This window comes from Meleagris gallopavo, chromosome 2 (genome assembly GCF_000146605.3).
Source record: "Meleagris gallopavo isolate NT-WF06-2002-E0010 breed Aviagen turkey brand Nicholas breeding stock chromosome 2, Turkey_5.1, whole genome shotgun sequence".
Taxonomy (NCBI): domain Eukaryota; kingdom Metazoa; phylum Chordata; class Aves; order Galliformes; family Phasianidae; genus Meleagris; species Meleagris gallopavo.
The window spans coordinates 12,277,651-12,302,780 of NC_015012.2; the positions used below are offsets into that span (position 1 = coordinate 12,277,651).

The 25,130-nt window shown below is 38.8% G+C and overlaps 1 protein-coding gene across 3 annotated transcripts; it reads left to right on the forward strand.

Moving 5' to 3' along the window:
* Window positions 1-3,714: 3,714 nt before the first annotated feature.
* Window positions 3,715-12,674, forward strand: MKKS (McKusick-Kaufman syndrome). Of its 3 annotated transcripts, none has more exons than XM_019612610.2 (6): window positions 3,715-3,795; window positions 6,514-6,745; window positions 7,696-9,098; window positions 9,648-9,823; window positions 10,487-10,597; window positions 11,037-12,674. In XM_019612610.2, exons 3-6 carry the CDS (start codon window positions 8,114-8,116, stop codon window positions 11,475-11,477), a joined length of 1,713 nt encoding a protein of 570 aa, XP_019468155.1. In that variant the 5' UTR covers window positions 3,715-3,795; window positions 6,514-6,745; window positions 7,696-8,113; the 3' UTR covers window positions 11,478-12,674. The 3 variants fall into 3 exon arrangements, with proteins under 3 accessions (XP_019468155.1, XP_003203787.1, XP_019468156.1); XM_003203739.4 differs by lacking the exon at window positions 3,715-3,795 and adding an exon at window positions 5,455-5,598; XM_019612611.2 differs by lacking the exon at window positions 3,715-3,795 and adding an exon at window positions 5,769-5,792.
* Window positions 12,675-25,130: the final 12,456 nt, after the last annotated feature.

The following is a 25,130-nucleotide window of genomic DNA, read 5'->3' on the forward strand; positions in this document are numbered from 1 at the left end:
TTAAAATATAATAAAACATATAATCATAATATATGAAATAATACCAGTTCTAGTCAGAGTCCTCAGACCTAAGCTCACCCCTTCCCATCTTAAGGATACTCCACTTCTACATAAGCAGGGAACCCATGACAGCTCATATACATCAGCAGACCTATAGAAAGTCTCCTCCATCATGCACACTTCAGCAAGGTTGAACTGCAGCAAGAAAATTTCTTAATTGAAACATCTACCATCTACTGGCAGTTCAAATAATCATGAGTATCATTTAAATCAGCTCAGGAATAAAGCACAATTTTTTTTTTTTTTGTACGAGTGGATTAGAGTGGGATAGGTTGAATGGGTGATAGTGGGGAAAGGTTAAAGATAGCATGGCTTCTCACAGACCATGCACGTTTGCACGCTCATTTAAAGCTCTAGACTATTACAAGCATAAAGCAATGTGACCCGAACACTATTTTGATTGCACAAAGTTTGAACTGAATTTCAGATATCCTCCTGCTTATCCTAAACAGGATTTAGATTGCTTAATTTGGCATATTGGGTGAGAAGCATTGGGCTGCATGAGTCCTGACAATTCCAAATAACTTAAGAAGTGTTAATTCATGCTGGAATCTAAACCCAACTCCCTCCTGATGAGGGAAGAAAGCTCTAGTCAATCACTAAGACTTCCTTTTTTTTTTTTTCCTCCATAGTAGAGCACTGTAACTCACTCAGATGGCTACAGCCTTCAAACAGACTTTCAAAACAAGCCACAGGTCTAATCCAAACTCATCTCACTTCAACTACCATTTTCCAAGCACACAACAATTGTGGTTGCAGTACTCAGCACATATCATGGCTAAACATTCACATGCCAAAAGGTAGCAAGTTAAGTAAAACCAACAAAAGACTTTCCAGCTAACTCCACAATGTTGGAATTCCAAAGAGACACAGAATAGGCCATGTTACCAAATAATAACAATACAAAAAAGGGAATTAAAAAAATTAAGATACATTCTGTTTTCACCCAGGAAAGGACAAAAGACAAAATACATGGGAAAGATGTGGACCGGACTGAAAATCAAGTGAATGAGGGTCCCTGTACTGGCAAAAGATAGAAGCCAACAATGCAGCTCAAGCTTCAAATTAAAGATAAGCGTTTATAGCTACTGCTGCTATACAGACTGCTACTGAAATTACAACAGAGAACAGAGCTGTTTTTCATATTCTACAAGATTCTTACAGAAGTAATCTCCTAAACTAGAGAAATAGAGTCAATTTTCTGATAGATAGTATTAAAAAAGAGTTAAAATTCAGGATTATGTACCTATTTTTCACCATACGCTTCCAGCTATTGTAAAGCATTGAGAGAGAGCTGTCAAAATTTCAGGACACAAGTCCGGTTGGTGATATTTGTCTCTGTCAGACACCACAATTATATATTTAAAAACACAGTCATTTTCCTTATTTAGCTTCAAATAAGTGTGAAACAAGATAAAGAACCACTTAAGAACTACAAAGCACAGATAATTATGATCTTAAGATCCAACAGTAATAATTTTAACTAGACTATCACTTCCTTGCAGTGCTTTCATTCCACTTATGCGAATGCTGAGAACTGACATCTCAGAACAATTGCATGAAAAAGCAAAACCAGCAAGAACACAATTCTGTATACTGGCTCAATGAAAACTCCCAATTACTTCCATGATTTCTCTACATACCACGTCAATTCCCAAGCAGTAAGAAACAGAAATGATGGAAGTACTATAAGCAGTGAGAAATGAACCAGTTGTTACTGTAAGCAGGTTAAGACCCACGTTGAACTGAGAACCGCCATGCAAGTAGTTACTGAAAATCAACTTTAATACAGCTAAAAAGATGATTTTGTTACACTCTAAAAAAAAAGAAAAAAAAATCAAAGGAATTGTATGTACTGCATGTCATCAGTTTAAACAATAATACTAAGCAGAAAGTAACACAGAGAAGATAATTTTCCAGGAAGCAGCCACAGACATGAACTGGAATACCGTATCTTGCACTGCAGGATTATCATTCTCTTTTGCACAAAATAACCCTAGAATCTTCACTAACTTCTTGAGTTGACTTTATTGATAGAGTTTCAGAAACAACGTAGGGAATAGTGCTCTTGACTCTTGTAAAAGAGTATTCCAATTCAGCCAGGCAGTAAGGTTCTGCTGCATAGAATAAATGTAGCAGAACTACTATAAGAATCTTAGAAAGAGATCAAATTCAGTAACTCAGTAGCAGCTGTCAGAACTTGGTCAGATAGAAGCTAAAAGGAATGAATAGCAGCCACCAAAGCAAAACAAACAAACAAAAACCCTGCATTTCTCAATTTCTTATAATGATCTACAAAACTGTACTCCTGGTTCAGGAACTACAAGGAAGGACTACTCACTCTTCATGCGAAAGTATAAAGCAAGCAGTAAGATACATCACACCCCACAAAACACAGACATGGCGTATCAGACTCTCTGCAAGAACAGTAACAACAAAAGAAATCTGGTCTCCCTATTCAAACCAGCTGTGACTTTCATGGCTGGGATTTTAATTTCAATGAAAGACTAGTAAATCTAGAGGTTTACTAATGATCCCTCCACCTCCTCCCCACATCCAAAAAGAAGCAAACAAAAATCAAAAAACAATAGGCATAAATAACAAAAAGTAGTTGTGGTATATCACTTTTGAGTTGCATAGAGCACGCATTTCACATCAGTGATGGAAGCTTGTGAACTCATGAATATTTGAAAAGCCCATGTTTTATCATTAAGCGTTACATTAGTAAAGATACAAAGAAGAGTTGAAATAATGCCAGGGTACCACCTTTTCTCCAAATGCTCATATCCTGCTTGAAAACAAGAAGCGAGTATGCATCGTCTGATTTTTTTCTGGGATCACCAACATAACAACATGCCACCCAACACGGATGCTGTTTCTGATGTAACCACAACCCTTATAGAAAGAATTCTTCCCCAAATCTAATTTACAAAGCAGTAAGAGAAAGAAAAAAAAGATTAAAAAAAATCATAAAACAAAACACTACAATATCGAGACATCAAGAAATGAGGGGAAAAATCCCACAATGCTACAAGAAAAGACTCCATCCATCTCTAAAATACTTCGATACTTACTATGTTGCAACCAAAGGATGAAGGTCTGTTACAATTGCTGCTATTTAGTAACAAAATCTGATTCATGGAATACTGCATCTGCCACAAAATAACCCAAGTCCTAAATGAAATCACCCAGAAGAAAACTTGAAGACAACTACACAAGACAGAAAAACCTAGCTAAGAAATTTTACTCTCTAAAATATAAAGTCTCAATATGGTGTTTGTAGTATTTCAAACATCTAAATTATTGATGGACATCCTGCACCACCAACAACAAAAAAAACACAATGAACAAACAAACATCAAAACAAGTTCCAGAACTAAATACACAACCTCCTGGTAAGAAGCATCAGGTATGTTCTAAAAATGACACAATGGAATACCTTCCTTTCTAAAATGTAAAGTCAAGTGAAATGACAGATACTTAGAAAATTAAGGAAATGAGATTTCCCAGAAAGCAAGTTTTAGCAGAAATGATAAGCCACAGCCCGAACCAGTGATGGAGCACCTGGTAGGAAGGCAGGGGCAACCCAGGGGAGCTCAGGTGCATGCAACACTCCTGAGTGACTGAAATGTCTGGAGCCAGGATCCACCCCTTCCCAAACCTCATTTAAGGGCTGGTAGTGGAGACAAAGGCATCTCTTGGTGGAGTTCCCTACCTCCCAGAGGCCTTCCAAAGGTAAGCAGCTCTTTTTCTTTATTTCTATAGTTGCTGCATTTGGGTTCATTCTCATTTGCTACAGCCAAAGGCTTTGCTATACTGCTGTTATCATAGTACTTTCTATCCCGTTACAGCATTACACACATCAGTCAGCTGATCAACAACATCTTACCTTAGTGAAGCTGTGGCTTTCAGTGCTGACAGAACTGAAAACTCCTGCCACACATGCCCACATACAGCAACTTCTAACGCTGCAAATTGTTCATGCTCTGCCCATCTTTAGGGGCTGTTATCACATGTGAGAAGAGGTGGGCACCTGAAAAAAAAAAAAAAGCAAACCCAGAACAATAATTGGATACTCTCTAGGATGTGTCACTGTTAGTTATCACTTATAAAAGAGCCAAAATCAACTATCATAACATAAAAGACTTTCTTTTTCTGAACTCTTTAGAGCTTAGGTGTTGGAGAGCAAGGACTGCTAGTGCTCTGGCAGATAGCTTCTAAACATTGACCCAAGGGTCAGCAGGGTAACACCATGCAACAGACATTCTTACAAAGCATTTCTGCTTCTGCAGAAATATGCCATCACCTGTGGGCATTTCGATCTCAGGAATTCCAGTCCGCTGTCCCTTTTTTTTTTTTCCACTTCATCAGAAACCACTCTTCCAACAAAGTTTACAATTTTTTTTTTTAGTTCATTGTTATCTGAACGCTTTCACTTGGAGTGTCAATTCACCTTTAAACTACAACACAAATGCAACAGTGGTATATTTCACCTACACAGCTGTTGATATTTGAAAGCAATGAGATGCACAGCAGAGTGCCCTGTCAGATGGGCTAGCTGTGATCTTCTGCCTTGCTGAGTGAATCCCAGCTGTTCTATGTATGTTTCAGAATCGCTATGCTCCTTTCAGAGTAGACATTAAAGTTTAAGTTAACTTCTAATAAACCTGCCTTTCGGCTACGGTTATAAACACTGCAATCCTCCATCAACTTAAAACCGCGGGCAAATACGACAGAAATGTTACTGACAGAGACTGAAGGAACAGGTAAAGCAAAGAGTGAATACAGAGTGAGTACAGAGTAAGATAAGCAGAAGGAAGTTCAGATAAGGGAGCTCAGGCACTGAGAACGTCTTGAACTCGTTGCGGTCAGGTAACAGCGTCACCTGCACGAAGGCTCGGACTAGAGGAGCACAGGAGAGAGCGGGGACAACGGCAGGCAGCGAAGACGAGGCGGCTTTTTTAAAATCAACGGGAAGCTTCGGGAGGCGGAGCCTGAGGGACGGCCGTTACTCCGAGCCGCCACCGCGCGCCTCTGTTTCCAGGGAAAGCGGGACTGCAGCCTGAGACGCGGCGGCTACAGGCAACGAGACCGAGCTCGGGAGCAGCTCTGCCCCGCTGCATTCGCACCGCGTCTCCTGCCACGCCGTGCCCGCTTCCAACGGTCCTAATGGCTACGTTGCCCCCAAGCAAGATGGCTGCCAAACGCGAGCTTCTTCTCCCCTATCCAAAATGGCCGTCTTCTGTAGCCGCGGCCCGCGCCGCGTTTTGCCCTAAAGTAAAATGGCTGCCAGGGCGGTGGGTGACTGTAGGAGAGCGAGCGTGCTCGTTGATCACGTGATATAGGGCAGGCCAATGGCACGCAGGGAGAAGGACGTCCTCACGTATATTCGCACGAGCCCCGTTCGAGATGGGAGAGGCGCTTCCGGTGTCTGTAAGGCTACTTCCTGCTGTCGGGGGTTTAAACGCGCAGGCGGCCTCGCGCGGCCCCCGGCTCTTGTTCTGGCCCGTGTCCTGGCCCGGCTTCCGGCGAGCTGCGGTGAGCGCTGGGCGATCGCGTCTTTTCTCCAACCCTGGTTCCTCCCGCACCAGGGCGGCCGTTGCCCCGTCGGCCATTTGCGTCTGGAGGTTGTCAAGGAGGGACGTGTTAGTGGGTGAGGTGGGGGCTCCCGCCGGCACGGCCCTGCGGAGGCACCTCAGCCTGCTTTTGTGGGGCCGGTTCAGAGCCCGAATGTGCGTGCCTGGTTTTTCCTCGTCAGTGAGAGACTGAAGCGGCCGGGAGCGCTTGCTGTCTGATCTGTACCTTTGTAGTTCTTAAAACCAATATTTTGATATAAAATCAAAGTACTTGTAATTGTCGCTTCCTATGCACACGTTGGTATGTGCTTCTCCGTGAGAATTCGTGTGAGCGGCTCTTCGTATTCTTTATAAGAGCAGTGAGTTCACTTCATGATGCCCTTGTAGTTTCTGAGGCTCAAGGGCACAGAAATAAGGCAGGCAGGCTGAGCTGCTGTCCCGGGCAGCCTGGAGTGCTACCAGAAGCATAGCGGCTTGTTCAGCCTGCAGGCTAAAAGCTGATGCTCTCTGAGGAGCCCCTTGAGTTATTCTTGTTAACTGAGCAGGAGAAATGGTGTATTTGAAACTGCTTTATGTGTTGACTTAGCCTTTAATTATTTGCTGCCTGAGGTGGTAACGTATCAGGGAAACGTCACAAAGCTTTAACACTTAGTGTGCCAAAACTTGAAGCAACGTAGTGATTAACAGATCAAGATGTCTGAATTGAGGTTACTTTTAAAACCTTTCTTTTCCTGGATATGTCGTAAAGTAAAGCTGTCCTTTGTCATGCTGTTGTAATCGTTTGCTGCACTGTAATTAAGGATGTTTACATTTGAGCTTTGTGCTGTTAGAAGAGGAAAGAGAATTTCTGAAATATATTTTAATTATTTTTGTCTAGATACATAAATGCCAGTTTATGATGAACCTCAGAACCTTATGGAAGGACTACAAAGTTCTGATTGTTATGGGAATTAGTCTTGGCCTGGTGCACTGGTCATGGTTCCACATCAAGTCCAGTCCACTTTTCCAAGTGGAGACAAAGGAGATTATTCCAGAACCTGGGATTGTGACATATGTAATGCAAAGTGATCGCAAAAATAAGGAAGAATAACATTCTGGCTATGTTTTAGGTAAGCTTCCTAATCAGTTGTGCCTACACCTTTGAGGCAGGAGATGTGTCCGTTAAATCACTTCTCTAGAAAATGCAGTATTGGTGCTCCAGTGTTAGTCTTCCAGAGTTTTATTCTTTTGTGGATGACTTAACCTGACTTTTTTTTTTTAAGGTGTGTGTAAATTCTCAAACTGTTTATCAGTCCTGTATTAGTGGGATTAATTATGTGATGCTGTTACGGGTTTTCAAAGTTATTTTGAAACAAACCCCAATCACTTTTCAAGGCAACAGTCAAGCTTCTGCATCTGATTTGGTGTGTAATAGTATCCTTTCCAGGTTCAAAACTGGTCAGAATTATGACTTCACATAGTATAATGCATTGTGTTGTTAATAGTGTTACGGTACAAAATAATGGTAAGTCTGAGAGTCTAATGAGAATAGTCTCTGTAGACATTACAGATATATAGATGTAAGTAATGCATCTTTACATTCTGAAATATTTAAGAGCTAATTAAGTGTATGCTGTATAAACTGAAGTAAGAAACCCTTCTTGCAGAGGCAGAGACAGAAGTTGTTTAAATGTGCTAAGATCTTTGTTTCTGAAGTGGCTGCATGGGAAGCAGTGCTGAATATTTCACTTTTTTGTTCTTTGTTTAAAAACAGCTTAGCATCACTAATCTGACACTTCCATACCATTTGGTGTATTTTGTAGAGCTATGCTACCTATCAACCTACATGTAAAACAGCATAAAACCTAGAGGTTAGAAGTGAAAGTAGTAATAAAAATTTATAATTTATGTACTGTATACCTCTATATAATGTGGTGGTTTTTTTTTTCCAATTAAATATCATACTGTAGTTTTTGTCCATATGTGAAGTTTTTCTGGGGAAAAAAAATAAGCATTTAAAGCTGTGTGATACTGGTGTAAGATCATGCTAGTATACCTAATAATCTTGTTTTTATTGTAGGTATAATTAACTTTGAAACATCACCTGTGAGTATTGTCAGAAGAGAAGATGAGGAAAGCTAGCTGGAGTAAAAAGAACTTCCTGCTTGTGGCAGGACTGTCACTTATAGGTGTCCATCTTGGAACGATGCTTGTAAACTTTGTTGCAAAAAAATCTGCTCGATCACATTCAGAAACTAAGAGAGATGATCATCGTGAATGAAGTAGCTTACAGCTGTCACTATCAATTTCACAGTGGGATTTAAGCTTCATTTTGAGATGGCTGGTGTGCAGAATCAAATGTACTTAGCATATTTACACTTAAAATAGTAATCTTTGTCAGCAAAGAATAAAAATGTACTGCTTTGAAGTGCTGTGAATTCTAGATCCAAGTAAGAATGAAATCACTTGTTTAACAGAATTAAAATCTAATTTTGAAAATGTCTCGCCTTGAAGCTAAAAAGCCTTCATTATTTACTAGTGAACCTTTAACTACTGTTAGTCAGCCACTGTCTCTGTTAATTGCAATATTAAAATCTTGCTATGGGCCTGCTGGTAGACTTAAACAGCTCCATAATGGTGTGGGAGGCTACGTTTGTCTAACTTCACAATCTTCTGCCATACTTGGTCGTCTTTCTGTCAGTCACCCTGTATTAAAGGTTTTGACAGCTTCTGTACAGAACCATGCGTCCCGCTTCAGTGACTGTGGCTTATTTACTGCCATTCTTTGCTGTAGTTTGATTGAAAGCTTTAAAAACCTAAATATTGCATCTTGCACTGTCATAAAAGTAAGCAAACATCTTTTGAGTTTGTGTACTGACTACCTCAAGTCTGAGGCCTGTGCTTGCCGAGTGTCTGTGGATTTTAGTAATCTTGAGACTCTTCTTTGTTTGGTACGTAGCATATTAATAAGTAAACCTGCTTGCATGCTTAATAAAACAGAGGTTGATTATCTCACTGTGCTAATTGTGAAGGCTTTCATGTTTACTGTTCCATGCCATCCTGAAGCTAAGCCTGTTCTAGGAAAATGTATAACGGTACCTGTGAAAGGTAGAAGAGTTCTGGATTCTGCAGTTATTCCTGGACTGTTGATAGAAGCACCAGAAATTCAATTTGCAAAACTGTTTTCTGTCAAAAGAACTTGCTCTGACACTGTCAAGGTAGCAGTTTTCTGTGTGTCCATGTCAGGAGACCTCTTTGACCCAGAAGAAGGAACAGTAACAGTCCACCACAGAGTTTCTTTAGAAATGTCAGAGCTGGATCAGTTGCTTAATGTAGGAAAGCAGTTGGTTAATGATGAAGTTGGCCTTGTAGTCTGCCAGAAAGTTATCCATCCATCATTAAAACAGTATCTGAAAGATAACCATGTTGTTGCTGTGGACAGGGCTGGGCTATCAGTGATGGAACCCCTGAGTCAAGTGACAGGTAATGTGTTGTTTTTTGTTTTGTTTTTTTGTATACAAAATAGTTACCCTTGCTGCTAGTCTCATAATGAAAACCTTTCTAGATTGATGTCATTGTGGAGCAGGAATTCTCCTGTTTCTGTCTTTATCCTACCATAGCAGCAGAGCAAGTGTTTCAGACTAGACAGTGCTCCTTTTCATTCTAAAAGCAATTCCATAAGAGTTTGCTCTTGTACTGGCTTGGCTGCAATGATCTACTGCACAAATGATCACTGATTGTTCTATGAGAAGTATGTAATTGTAGCAACTATTTGCACATGTCAATTATTTTCAAACTCTTATCTAATGAGAATGATAAAATTACTTTTTATCTTGAGCTAAGTCTTACACTTTGAAAACATGCTGGTTTCTGCTTGAGATTGTCTGTGTAGACTCAAATGTTAATTATTGTAGAACATACAATATTTAAAAAGCCTGAAGGAAAAAGGTTGATGCTTTGTGAAATGCAGTAGATGACTACTCTGTGATGACAGTAATGCATGTTCTGTTATTTTTTTTTTAAATTGGACAGGTTCAAAGCCTATAGCTTCCATATACTCACTGTCTCCCAGTTGTTATGGCAGTTTGAAGGAAGTGTGTGCCAAGAGTTTTGCCTCCAAACATTTTGTGCATCTAATTCCTAATGACACGGTTGTTTGCAGCTTGATACTCTGTAACAGAAATGAAACAACTTGGGATGAGCTGAAGGTAAGCAAATTTTGAAACTTCTATTGTGATGTTTTCAGTGAAAAAAATTAGAATAATGAGAAATACAAATACAGTAGGTTTTTTTAACAGTAAGCTTTGGTACCTAAATGGAGCTTAGTTGAGTTTAGGCAACTTCAAGAAAGCATTTAGAAACTCCTTCATTTCCAGACCTTAAAAATCCTTGGAGTGCTTGTTTGTTTAATGTTTCTTGTTCAGAAACAAGCGGTTTTCACCTATTCTTGAAATCAGTGCTAGGTAGATGTTTTCATTCTCAATGGCTTATGGGAGCATAAATAAATTGCCCAGGAAAAGGTCAGCAGCATTGCCTGCAGTGGCAGAGAAGTGTAATTTTTTTATTGAATAGTTACTCTAAAACTGGTGTTGATACAGGTCACCTTTTTGTAAGTCAGTTTTACAAAAAAAGAGTGAAATACACCTTTCATTTTTATTTCAACACTTATAGTGTGTGGATGAATAATGACATTTCTTACTCAGTAAATGTGGCTTTGGAAGCCACTCAACATGTTTATATTGACATTTCAATTTATGAAGTCAGTATCGGAAATTACTAAAAACTTTATTCCAGTTTGCTGTGTTTCTTTTTTTTTAATTTGGTGAAATCCTATTACATTGTTTGTAATGAAAAATTCTCATGGTTTTCAGCGTGTTTGTGAGACTGCGGAGCATGTTTTGCAGTTAACACTCAAGGAACCCTTGGCGTTGTTAGGAGGTGGTTGTACTGAAACACATTTGGCTTCATACCTCAGACAAAAGGTATGTAAGAGAAAGGGTATTTTAAAGCTGTTTAATAAACTTAGTAGTCAAGAATTTCACAATTTCTGTTACAGTTAGTATATTTGTCACTTGTTCTATTGCATGTTTGTCTGAATTCATAAAACAAAGGTGTCTTTGAAGCACTTCATTAATGGCATCTTTCATTTCAGAATTTCATTAATATTGCACTTGTAATTGTTTCTTTAGGTATCTGTAGTGTTTAAGTATTATGATAAAAATGTGTAGACTTTAGCTGAATGATAATCGTGCAGGACTCAGCTTTGACAAGTCTAGAAGCTTTTCCTATTGAAATAATGAGCAAACTAAGAATTTTTCTGTTGACTGTGAACTCTTTAAAAAAAAAAAAAAAAATTCGTATGTTTGACTAAAGCCATTTCTCTAAATCCACCATTCTAATTGTTTTCTTTTTTCTTTAAAGATTTGCTGTCTGTCCACTAGCAGTTTTAAAGATGTGGATTGTTCTCAGACACAATACCAGTTGATTGCTGACGCGTTTTGTCGCTCATTGGAGTCTGTAGCTTGTTCTCTGAGTCATGATGATGGAGAAATTCTCACTGATACGGTTTATGGACACTGTTGGCTTGTTCCATCAGGATTTCCTTCGGTCTCTAATTGGTCAGATTTACTTTTGAAATGTGGCTGTGGAATAAACAGTAGCACAAAGGATCTCAGCTGGAGACATTTGCGACCATTCTTTGGCTCTTCTCCTATAGAGAGCTGCCCAAAACAGCCTTCAGTAAAGGTTGCTGACTTTATGACACTGGATTGCTTTGCTGCAAAGTATAATGGCCTGCAAGTAGCTGTCGAGACAGCCAATTTGATTTTGGATCTCTCATGCATAATTGAAGATCAAAATTAGCTCTGTGATGTGAATTGTGTTGTGCAGTCATATTACTCTGCTTTCAATTAAGAATCTATAACATATTAAGGTACTTGGGAATGGTTGGGTATGGACAACAGACAGAAATTAAGTCAAATAGTTGGCTAGTAAGTATTCATCTAATTGTTCATCTGCAGACATAGCATTTTCAAACGTTGAATGTGTTAGAAACTGCTAAATGGTTAACCATGTATTCTGTGAAGCACCAATTAGTATATTCAAAAGAACAAATGATTCTTCAAAAATTTTCTAAGAAACTCAACTGTTCTCCAGAAAATAGTGCTGAAGCCTGGTGGTCTTCCTGTACAATGCAGGGTGTTGGATGTTTCTGTCAAGACTATGGCCTCTTCAGAGGAATGGGGGAAACTGATTGACTTACTGAGAAAATATGGGTTAGAATTTACGTAGCCTTAGAAAGGCTTTACGCGTTCAGACAGACTTTGTATTGTGGCAAGGCATTATCACTGTTCTATGGTTTTAAGTAAAAAGAGAATATCTTCCTTAGCAAGTCCCTTAAGCAGCATTTCTTATTTTCAAATTTTGTTCTGAAGACGTTTTAGCCCTTTTCCCTATGCACTTTGCTTCTAAATTGCTGGAAGATTTTCAATTCACATGTAACTTGTTTAGCAACGTATTAAACTCAACCTGAATCTCTTAAATGTAGCAGGCAATGACACATTTAAAAAAAATAAATAAATAAATGGCAGACTAGGGGTGTGAAAAAAGCTTTCAGACAGTGGAATCTTACTGTTGTCTTTAGAATACAAGATGGCTTATAAATAATGCTTCTACCATTGAAGCAAAGCTGCAAAAATGTGCCAGTTACCATTCACTTAACTCTTTGTGCATTGCTTCTTTTAAAAAGAAAGGCTTTGAGCTTCTTAGCCTTATTTTGATCTTTAAATAAGGCTGATTGAAGGTTGATAGAAACTCTCATTTTCAGCATGCGTGTGAGATCAAAAAGTTTGTTACAATTTCTTCTTTTTTTATTCTGTTTTCTTCTCCTTCTGTTTTCAGTCACAGGGAACAAATATTCATGACATGCCTTTCTAGAAAACAGAATTACTTATAGCCTGCTTATTTTTCCTGATTTAATATATGTACTGAAAATAAACAGTGACATTGTCTTGTATAACTCAGTTTTGAAAGGTGTAATTAAAAGCAAATATTTCCAGGCCTCTTGTACAGACTTCTTCTCATTTTTATGAACATTTTATTACTGGGGGAGAGGAAGTTAAATTTATTTCTTTTCTTGATCTGAAATGATTACTTCAGTGCTATAAAGGCATCCTTTGGGAATTTGTTACAGGAGTTATTCATATCTTGATCTTCCAATATACTATGAAAAATATGAAAGCATAAGGAATAATGAAGCTAAATGATTGTGTATACCCAAAGGCACTGTCTTAGTAAGTTTTGTCTCCCAGAGTGGTTGAAAAGGATAAATAAGCAGCTAGCATGGCTTCCTATGGGCAGTTCAGTCTCAATTCTCATTTGTGCTTCTATCTTCCTGTACCTGTAGAGGTTTAGTGTTACTACGTTTAAACAACCAATTTAATATGATTTCTTCTCACTTTGGTATTTCAGTTTCTGTTAAGTATTGAAAACTTTCAAGTAAGACCTGAAAATGCAGAGTAATTTAGTCACCTTTGTTTTTATATTACTGCATCCTATTTTCAAGTAGGATTCCATTAAACACTTGCATTCTTAACCAACATCAAAACACCAAAGAAAACTGCTCTTCAACAGTTCTGCTATAAAGAGGGCTGCTCCAAAAATGTTTCCTATTCTACTGCGTTGGTCCATGACATTAGAAGTGTGTGTTGATGGTATGGCAGTAGAGGTTGAAACTGCCCACCAATATTCCATTTATTCTCGTTGCTGTATGACAGGTAGCAGCAGAGGGGCAGTCTGACAGAATGGCATCTGACACGGAAGTGCTCATGGAGTAAAAGGGTGGTACTGAATTCCTCAGTGTGGAAGAAAATGCATCCACTGATACCCACTGCACAGTGAGGTGGTGGGTGGTGTGTTTCAGCAGTGGTGACAGCAACACTGGACGCCTCTTCTGGGGCAAACTTCTGTACAGCATGCAGGCTTTTCACTGCTGGTGAAAGCGCATAATGTTGGTGACTATTCAAAAATAATATTTTGTAGCTGAGAATGTGCTGTCAACTAGTGTGATTGTGCTTGTTGTACTTGCTGTAGTTTCCATGGAAATAAACAGGACACACTTATTTTGTAGCAACCTACATAAAAACAGATTTATTATTTCAGTTCAGGAAACTGAAGCTTACTCTATCAGTAGCACAACACAGATATTTCAAATGTGTCCAGGCATTTCTAGACTAACTAGCCATTATAGTTTTAGATCTCTCCCTGTAAGAGAAGAAAGTATTTATTGTTGCCAAAATTTGTAAGAAAAATATTGTGCTTCTTCCATAACAATAAATAGAGTATGTAAAAACAAATTAATTTACATTAAAACTGATCTTTAAACTTCTGCCATTAATTTGCTATGCTGAGTAGCAAAATGCAGTGTGTCACATTTTCAGCAGTGCCATGTGAAGTGAGTCATCTGACTGCTAAACTGCTCAGTCTCAGAGAAGTCAACATCTATGAGTCAGTGTCATAGCAAAAAATTTTTTAGACTGGATTTGTATTTATTACTGTTCTGAAGATGCAGACGTGGTCCTTTCATTGCAAAGAGATGCCATCCATCGTACTTATAGTATGTAGGGACTAGCAGTACGAGAGAGCAGTTGCTGCTAATACATGACAATGTTTATTTAAATATTTTTAGTACTTTATTTCTACTTGTTTACCAGCAAGGATGAGCTTCACAGTACAAATAACTTTTTGGCCACTAGTACTATAGCCTTAATTTCTCAATTAAGAAATAACTTCACTTTTTGCTGATATATCTTGTCCTGGAAAAATTAGTCACACACATCCCCCCCCATTTCTTCTTTATGCTGGAAGCAGTTGTGGTCACAGCCATGCATCTTTAGTAAAAACACCAATAAAACCAACGGCAGACCAGGTTCCAGCATTTGGCTGGCGGGCATTTTGTGCCATTCATACATAGAAATATCTCACAGGTATATGTCTCCTGTAGACTTCTACTTTTCATCTTACTACAAACATCTTTATTAAAAGTTGAACTTCCAAATCTGCTTGCTTGTGAGAATTGTTTGTTGAAGTTTCACCATGCATTGTGAAGGCCACAGCTGGGCACGGTCTGGTTTTGGCAGACTGCTGGTGTTCTATTTTGTTTTCTGTTCTGACAGATTAGTTCTCTTCAGGTTCACATTAAATACTAGCATCCTGCTGATACTATGAAATGTTTGCTAAGCAGCAGCATCCCACAATATCAACAGCTATCCTTTATCAGTAACTTTATTCATTTTTATAAACAGTTACATCTTTTACAAAAGCACCTCTTCTTCAACTTTACGAGCCATCCTTGGCATCTCCTCTCTTCAGGCTTATGTTATTGTTAGTCTTATCTGTTCCACCTGGGGAGGACTGGGTAGAGCAGGTGGGAGGTTGGGGCGGAATTAGTTTCACAGTCCATAGCTATGACTCAGCTCCCCTCTGAGTCACTGCTTCTGTGTGAGGCTAAGTAGGAACTTCTGCTGATAAATAGTGTACTCGAGGGTTATGACGGAATGATTTTCAGGGAATTGCAGTGACTATTGTAGTCACAGCTTTTGAAAGACTTTATGACTTTGAGAGGCTGAAGCAATACTGGTGTTGTGCCCTGATTTATGTGTGTTATTACCCTGCTCCTGTGCCGATGGATCTGTGGGGGTGGAACGGGGCTGGAGGTGGTGGCAGGATGGGAGGCAGAGGGGCCGATTTGGTGAGATCATCCTGAGGAGCACACTTTTGAAGGGAAAGCTGCCCTCTCGCTCTCCTGATAGGACCAAAGCAGGAAATATTCAGGGAACATTTGGACGTTGTGCTGAGGGATGTGGTTTAGTGAGAACTATTATATAGGTGGATGGTTGGACTGGATGATCTTGTAGGTCTTTTCCAACCTTTGTGATTCTGTGAATATGGTGCGTTTGCTTCTGGCTTGAGATAAGGTACCTCCTCCTCTTCCCTCGGGGCTGTTTCTCACCCTTTTCCCCTCGCGTTTGGCTGCCCGGTGCCGTTTTGTCTGTCCTTAAATCCACCCGCCCAGAGCGCGGGCCGTCGCACCCCCTGGAAGCAGCCAGAACTTTCTGGAGCCAGCAGGGGGCAGCGCGGCACCCTCACAGAGCCCCACTGCCTGCAGCTCCTCTAAAATACCTCAGAGTGCGTTCATCTTGTGAGTCCTGCTTCGTTTGCTGTTGAAGAATGTGGAAAAAATGCTGATTTTAAAGAAACTTGCAAGGAGAAGAGCCAACGTTTGTAAATTGTTTGTGCAGAGGGCGCTTCGGGAAGTGTGTGTGCTGCTCTGAGATGGCGCCCAGGCAGCTGGGCTGGCTTAGGCAAGGCAACATAGGGCAAAGAGAACCCTAGCTTCACTGGTTTTGGAGGCTTCCCACACAAAAGTATGCTTGTTGGTGGCTGTTATTGAAGGCAGACATGGTACCTGTAGAGAAATGAGAACTGGAAATGTGGTTAGTGACTGAGGAGCTTCCTGAGCAAGAAGCTGGCTGGAAGGGAGAATTTCTCTGAGAAGGGGGAATCCTATGGGAACTGCTGGGTGTGGGGCTGTGGTTGCATTCTGTAGGGAAAACCCCCCACACCTACAAAGTTCTGGTTTAAGCACAGTTGGAAGATCCAAGAGCGTGCACGAGGCAGCAAGAGGATCAATTCCTGCCCTTCTGATAGCGCCTGAGTACTGCAACCCGTGATGCAACTCAAAAAAGTGAGTTTGTTTTCTCTGCATATTATTGTTTTCTGTCACGTTATTTCCATTTTATGCAGGTAAGCAATTATTGCCCTTGCAGCAAATAAAGGCAGGAGAAATTCTTTGCTTGGTTTTACATACCATGTCTCTGGCCTCCTGTTCTTCAGTTATGTTAGGACTCACACGAAAAAAGGAAAAATATTTTGAAATTGTACCTAAATTTAAGTGTTTACAATCCTGATCCCAGAAAGCATCTCCTGAAACTCTCCTTGTATTGCTCCAACATGATGAATTTCTGTGAGCAGTGTTACAGTTATTTCTTTCCTTTATATTTCGCCTAGACATGTTCGGTAAGCCAGGTATGGAGCTGTTTTATTGTGATACTTTGCTTGTAAGCATGAATTTGAGCAGAAAACTGGGTGTTTTTTTCAGTATCATGTAGAGGCAGTGAAGAAATGCTGGGTCTAGCCACTTAGATGTGCTAATGTTCTCCAGCTGGGAGCATTTCTAATTGAAAGTTGATCTCAGCCGAAACATGATTAATCAGGCAGTAGATAAGACAGAGAACAATGTCCCTGCTGCCTCCTTTCTTCGAAAATAAAGCAGTCTTATGTGTGTCAGCAATGAGAATTACATAATGCAAAATGCTAAGGAAGTGGAATAGTTAAGGTCTGTGTTGAGCAGTCCAACGCACTTCTTTATTGCTGTGGCCAGAACTTCCAAATAATATATTAGTATCTAAGGCAAAAGAGTGGAGAAATTAGCTTGGAGTTTTCAAAATGAAAATTGTTGCGTGAACTCTTCCTTTGAGTACTGAAATATTATATAATCAAGTAAAGAAAACTATGCATTTGATGTCATTTTAAATGTAAAATCTCTTCAAGGATTTCATGTATCAGCATTTAACAGAATAGCAACATTTTGAAAGGAAGATAAGTGAATGCATTTGTGTCCTGCTTTTAGGAGTTAATATCCGTGGCATCTATTTAATCAAAATGGCTGCTAAATGAAGAATCTTGTTTCTAAAGCTGCATGTAGAACAGCAGATGTCACTCCAGTCTTTCAGTATGTAGGCCAGAGAAGGATTTGTTCCTACACAAGAATAAATACGTGTAATATTACTATTTACAGTTAGTGTAGTGTATGTTAAGAAATAGCTATTATATATTACAGAATTTCTGAGGTTAGCCGTGAATAGCTGCTGTATGCATGTACTAGAGAAGCACTCGGTGTCTCGACTGTCTCCATTTGGATCTTTGTGTGTTGGCATGGTGTGGAAACAATTTATAAACTTATCTGGGCATTAAGGAGCAATACATACCTTTCTCTAATGTATCATTTGTGTTTGAAGGTAACGGTGTTGTCTGTTAACTGAGGAAAAATATGCAGTTGTATGGCCGAATTTGTTCGTATTTTGTAATCTATTTTGCTATGGGATACAAAGACACCAGAGTAGAAAGTGGAAAGCATTATACTTGTTTAAAAAATGCGGGATAAAGTCACACGGGAATATATCTATTAAATCTAGTTCCTGAATTGCTCTTAGATTTGAGGGGAGAGAAGAGGGGGACGTTTCCCAGTATTAAAATATATTTCCAGGAAAATAGATGTGGCATTGTTTTAAAATTTGAAATAATATAGCTACACATGATTGTGTTTTAAGAAAATTGTCCTTAATGATCCCATGTTGTTACAGAGGCAAAAGCTTAGTGACTGTAGATCTCTGTGGCATTACACAAAAGTGTAAATTTTTTGTGTGTGGACCGGTGAGTTCAATTCTCAATTATTAGTTTTTCTCCTGAGATTTGGATCTTAGTAATATCAAAAGTTCTCCTGTTTTAAAAGCTTTGTAAACTTATATTTACTGGAGAAGAGATAATATATATAGAATTTTATTTTTGTTACTAGTTTTTTATACTTTACATAATTGATTTTTCCCACCCACCTTTAAACTCTCATTTTTTGAATCTTAGTTGGGAAAGGGTGGGATGAAAAGGTCTCAGAAATCTTCTCGCTTTTCTGTTTTCCTTTTAAAATGAAACCTTAAGTATAACATTAAGTGATTTCATTAAAATAATAATAATAATGACTTCTGGATGTAAGACACTTTCTGGGGAAAAACTTAGCAGGTGCTTCTTTCTGGTTCTGTCAAGCAGTAGCTGATAATTTTGGACTTATCATGGTAGAATTGCATAATCTAGAGAGAAGTGTTTACGTGAAGTGGATGAAAAACGAGGCATAATGTTTGATCGAGCTTTGCTAGCAGTAGTTCTGCCTCTGAGGTAAAGCAGAGATGAGTTTACATTTTGCTGACAGACATTGTGCCTCAGGCTTTGTGTAGTGAAGGATGTTGCAGATTGTTAACTTTCTAACAAGTTAATATTAGCCTCTCTTGAGCAAGCCTATCAACTTCAGAAAAACAGCTTTTATTATTAGGAAATAGGAGTTTATTTGCCTCTTTATTTGCCTTGATGATTTGGTTGTACATAGAAGTTGTTGCAAGGTGCCAGGAAGGTAATATTAGAGGTTTCAAAGTGAAAATGCAAATCTGTTCTAGAAGTCATACATTTCTTTATCTGCTTTGAGACCTCATGATGAGGCTGCCTTCAATTCGTCACTGGCTTGCGGTTGCTCAAATTGCAAGTTTTTTTATTTATCTGTAGTTCTGTTTCCAGATGGAGAATATTTGTCTACCTGAATGATGACTAGACATGGTGAGTGGCAAACCCAGCAGTAATTGTAAGGCACAAAATCAATTCCACAGCTGTAATAAATATGATTTTAGAAACAGCCAAGAAATGTGGAGGAGCAAGTGGATTTGGAGCCACAGGCCAAAAGATTATTTCTGTACATGGAGGGGAAAAAATCACACAATTTTATCATAATTGTGTAGAATGGTTCCCCAAATAGAAAATTGGATTGGTATTTCCAGATAATAAAGACATAAAATAGCTTATACAGCAAATGCACTATGGTCTTTAGTGTGCACTTAGTGGAAACAAAACCTTGACAGAAAATCGCTACATTGAATATCTAATATAGTGAGTTTCAACTTTATTTATTAAAGATCAAACTACATACAGTGTACTTGTCACTTGCATTCGACAATGTTTAATAGAGAATGCGTAAATTCCATTCAAATACGTGCTTAGAGCACGTTAGAGGAAAAAAGAGGAAAAAATAATTTGTCCTACCCAGAAATCTGACTACCAGTAGAAGTCCGGCTGAATACGGTGTTTACCTTTGTGTAAGAAGAATCAATGAGATAGGAACTTTCTTCTGTAAGGGGATATTCAGAAGCTGAAACTGTCCTTCAAGCTCTTCCGGTAGGATCCTTAGAAGCAGTGTGATAGTAAATTGAGTTTAGGAAATTATCTTAACAGAATGTTTTTGGTGTGATGAATTTGAAGACAGTGATAATTCTGTGTGGTTCTGACTAAATAGTCGGAGTCTGTGTTCTCTGTGTAGAACTCGATGGGGAACTTGGAGGTTTTGTGTGAGGGGTGGTTGTCTACCAAAGGGATTCCACTTCAGCCAGAAGATATGTGCATGAGCTGCTGTGTTCCCAGAGCTCTCATGTACTCTCACTGGTTTCTCTTGGCCTTGAAGAATGCGATGGGAGGATATTATCATAGTGCTTTGGAGTCAGTTTAGCTTGCAACAACTGGAGTTGCTGAGATTCTGGCCTTTTGCAATTCAAAAACACTGGCATGTTAACATTTGTCAAAAAGTGGTTTGTTTTTGTTTTTTTTTCTTTTTAAATGGGAGAAGTTACAGTGACTTCTATGGTAAGGAAATCTGGAAAACTGCTTTTATTCCTTTTCTTAAAAAAAAAAGCAAAACAAAACAAACAACAACAACAAAAAACCAGATCAGTAAAGGAGGACTTTTATCTGTTCTTTGTCCTGAGAGTGTGGAAAAGTCTGTCACAGAGAATTTGATCTGTGGCTTGACTCATTTTGAGTACAGAAGGCAGAAAGCAAAATACAGACAAAAAAGATGATCCCTGTCCTTAAAAGCTGTGACTGAGGATGAAACAAAGTAAGCATTGTCTCAGATGAGATAAAAATCCATATTGACAATTATCTTTGTTCTATATAGGGGCCTGTAAGTGTCTGGGGAAGAATGGCAAGAATTTTGCTGCTGTTCTGTTAGCTTCTAGCAATCAGCAATATAAGGACTTTTGGGGCAGGCTGCCAGTTTTAATAGACAATGTTAGAGCTATTTCCCAGTTATGCCTAAAAGTGTGTTTCTTTAGGTATGGCCTTATTTTTGTTCTCTTAAAAAATATATGTATAAAGGGATAAAACAAGCAGGAGCTCAAATGAGGTATCAGTTTTGCCAGTGAGCACATCTAGGGCTGAGACTTGTGCTGGTTCTAAGATTGGTACCCAAAAAATCATGATGAAAATACTTAAATGACATTCATTTTATTTAAAAACAAGAAAATCTTGTCAGCGCTTGAAGTAAAGGGTAGAATGAGGCTTATTTTGTTAGATAATCATTAGGACAGAGCAAGGGTAGAAAAATGCAGCTTCTGGATAAATTGGAAGATGAAGCCCAACATAAGATACTGTAGATCACACCTTGTGTGGGAAGAAGTGGTCCTTTGTCTCATGAGTCCCAAACTCAGATTTTGTCTACAGAGGGTCCAGGGTTTTCTGTTTTCTATCCACATCTTTATGAATTAAAGAACAGGAGGTTGTTTGATCTGGACACGTGGGATTTTTCTGTTCAATACCACAGTTGGAGAACTATGTATGAAGTTAATACTGAAGTTTACTTGGCATTACAGGTTGAAACCTCTAAGATACCCTGCTCTTCTAGGGGACAAGTTCTGGCAAATTATTAGACGAGGGAAACAACTGCAAAAGAGAAAATCTGTGTGTTTTGCTGAATTGGTCTGGCATAACTATACAAAGATAAGACTATCCTCTGCTTTTGCAAATTTTCTTCCCTCTTCTGTTCATAGACTTTAACACTTTTGTCAGCTGCAGATGGGCAATAAGTGAAGGATAGAGAAAATGGCAAGAGTCCAATCCTTCCAAGACCAATCCAGTTTTAGAAAAAATGAAGAAACCAAATGAAGATTTGGTTGCTATGATAAGGCTGTCATCAATTAGTCTGGCTTGCTGCACTGCTTTCATGGGACTGAGCTCAGGCTGCTTTATTGAGGCAGACAAACCCTACTCCCAGTCCTTTGGTCTGATTTGCATAAAATGATTGTGAAATTTGGAATGACGGTGGAGTGGGGTTGCAAATGTGCAGCTTTTGGTACTGGGCATAGCATTAGAGCAGCTCAGTCCTCAGGAGTAATCCTCATGCACCCTCAGTATCTCAGTGAAACTGTGCAGCATTGCTTATATTGACTCACAAAACTGGAAATTAAAATTCCTGACATCCATGGCAAATCTTTTAAAGAACAAAATGTTGAACTTGGACTCCAGTTCTAGCTTATGACTAGGAATAATAAGAGCAAAGATTTACAACCCCCTAGCAGTCTGGTCTGCCTGTGTTCTTTCATTGCTGAACTGGAACATTTTAACCCTCTGCTTTTTAATATGAATCAGTGGCAACTGACACTGAAACAGATAAAATGAGAATTTCAGCAGCTAATTTGTAGATGCTTTGGTTCAGGTCAATCAGCTGGGGATGCTAACATTGGCCTCTACACCAGGTCTGCTCACCAGACCGGTACCTGTAGGCCACTGCCCATGCCAGCAGTCAGTTGTCCTTTCTCTTTTCCATTATCTCCTGTGGGATACACAGTGGTTTGGGCTTTCTGTTTCGCTGGTGGTTGGGTTTTTTGTTTGTGTAAATGAATGGATCATATTAGAGGAGAATAGCCTCCACACTGGAAGTAACACTGGGGAACATGACGTGGTGACCAAAGATTGTTCTTATAAAAAGGAACTAGAACCAACAGCAATGGGAAAAGTTTAAAGTCAGTTTTAAGCCAAAAGTAATTGTGCTTTGTAATGATCTGCACTGATACGCAGCCATTAGCTATCTGTGTGGTATACAGTTCTTTAAGGATGAGCTAGTCTGGGTAAAGAAAGATAAAAACTGGATTTTAATTTATTTATTTATGCATTTACTATTTACTTTACTATTTACTTTTACTGTTTATTTAGACCGATGTTTATAAGCATTTTCTGAATAAACACTTGTGTTTAGAAGGGACTGTTGATGCTGTGTGTTTTCACAAATCTAGTATCAAACAATTTCTGGTGGGTGAAAAGCACTTTACAAAATACCTTCATTTTTTTCTTGTTTTCTCTTTATAGTGGGTAGAAGCAAAGTAAGATATCATATATAGTATATCTGGATGCTGCTACCTTTCTAGAAAACATCTCTTTGCTATGTTTTTTTAAAGTAGAAAAGGTAGAGGTCAAGATAGGTTTGAATTGCCCACTTTACCAGTGTGTCCAAGATGAATGCTAATCGCACTTTCCCAAACGACTGTGATGTGAATTCCTGTTTTTTCCCCTAAATCAATCTAGTCTGTAGCTTTGCGATGCTGGGCACTACTTCTGTCTCTGGAATAGAATAGTTCAAGTTGGACGGGAAATATGTAGGTTGCTCCAAAAGTAATGCCTACTATTTATTTCCATGGAAACTACAACAGATAGTGTTGCCGCTGAGCAGCATCTCACTACATGGCATCACGGTGGCTCAAGCAAATCCTTCTCATATAACCCATAACTTGTCCTGCTTTTTAAATTGATCCTTTAATTCTTGAAAAAAGTCTGGGGTTACTTCAGTAGGTACTTTTTACTGTGGTACAATGTGTAAGTTTGTATATTTATGTCAAAGCAAATAGGTGGTTCTGAGCTGTAAGCCCTATTAAGATATCTCACAAATTATCCTGACCTCCTGTATTTCATAGGTAGATTGACACTGTGATTCTGTAGTCACCGGCAATGCCCCAAAGGACAGGAGCTCCAAAGGGTGCCAAGCATTTTTTTTCTAAAGGAAAGCCAGCATTCAGATTTTTGTCCTAATCACTTACAAGCTGTTTACAGTGAAAACCAGCAATCATCACTGAAAATTGTCATCTTGTGGTAAGTTTGTGGGTTTGTGACTCCTTCTCATCCACTCTGTGCTTCTGTGACTCAACAGCCCTTCTGTGGCTATTGCTTGTGTTTTGGCAGTTCCCATCTAGGCAGTTTGTTTGACTTTCATGCAGGGTACTCAATGTGAGCTCTGAGTGGAGGGGAGCTGAGGAAACTCTGCACAGGCTACTGCTTGTCTTGAGCTGCCTATGCTGGGAGGTGTTGCCTGATAAGTGCTTAGGTTAGCACAGCCTTAAAGTAACAGGAGAACTAAGCAGCAGTTAGATTTGGCACTGCTTTCTGCTACTCTTGGTCTATGTTTACTCAGGCTTTCTTATGTATTCCCAGCCTCATTGCTTGCTGACAAGCTTTTTCTCAGTTCTTATAGCTAGCTGGCCAAGACAAGAGAGAATTTTCTCTGGAAAAAAATAAGCATTTCTACACTCTACTTTCTTGCATGCTTTCTCTTACTCACTTCTGATTTGCCAGTGGTCCCATGGTGTCCCATCTCTGTAGCTTATTCAGCGCTTAAGTGTTTTCTGTACCAATGTTGCATTAGCAGAATTTATTGGCACAAAAGGAAAAATGACTTCATGTTTTACATGCATATCTCATTCCACCTGCTTGGTAATTGAATATGGGAATTTTGAAGGCAGAATTGATAGAGGCCAACTATTCAGCCAGCTTTCAGAATTTGATGCTATAAAACATAATCTGGTTGATAAAAGAAAGCATTCTCAGTAATGAAGTGTTTTCTGTTACTGAAGAATTCTTGTCATGAAAATACAGCAGTTTCGCACAGAGAGAAGAAAAAAGTAAAATAAATTATCAGAACCTTTTTGTTTTAGTATTGCAGAGCAAATTGATGTTTAATGCGACGGCAAATGTAGATAAAATGATCATTAACTAAACTTGTTTCACTGCAGGAACTTGATTGAATCCATTTGAGAGTAGTGCTTTGTGATAGCTCTCCTTTTCAGTTGGTGTTTTAAGTTAAAATAGAATGAAACGTGTCTCAATCACCCAAGGATATGATGAAAATAGGATGACTGCAGGGGTTTTTGAGGGAAAGAACCGGTACTCTGCAGTTTCAGGGTAATCTGAGATGCCTTTGAAAGGGGTTCATTAAATTAAAGGTTACTCAATAAGGTTGATTGTTACATGGCTGCCTTAAGTTAATGTATTGAAGTTAGAAGGGTTTTACAAAAAGATATTTCGTAGATATATACAAAATTAATAGAAAATCTTGGCATTATTCTGTTTAGAAGTCAAGTGAGACATTTGTGGGGAAATGAATTATACAGGAATAGAAGGAATAGAGATTTCAGTGGAACTGTCATAGTTTGGCAGTTCACGGGACTACTTGATGTGCATAGTCCAGAGATTTTCTTCTGGCTGCTATACATAGAGACCCCAACATTTCTTGATTCTTGTGCCTGGGAATACAAACTCACAGATAATCACAGGATTTCTGACAGGTTATTTGCTGGAGAAAAGTTGTTGAGTTGTCCAGAATGTTTATGCTAAAACTGGTTACCTGTGTCACTTTGGCTCTGTATCCAAATAAATCTAAGCTTTTTAGATAATAGAAACATTTTTCAGTGTATTTAAGAAAATATTTTTAGCATGGGGATGTGAACAGTTAACACTAAAGAAATTGTAAAAACTTTGAACTGTACATTGTATGTAACCTCGGGGTCTATTATAAGATGATACACAGAAATGAAGACAACT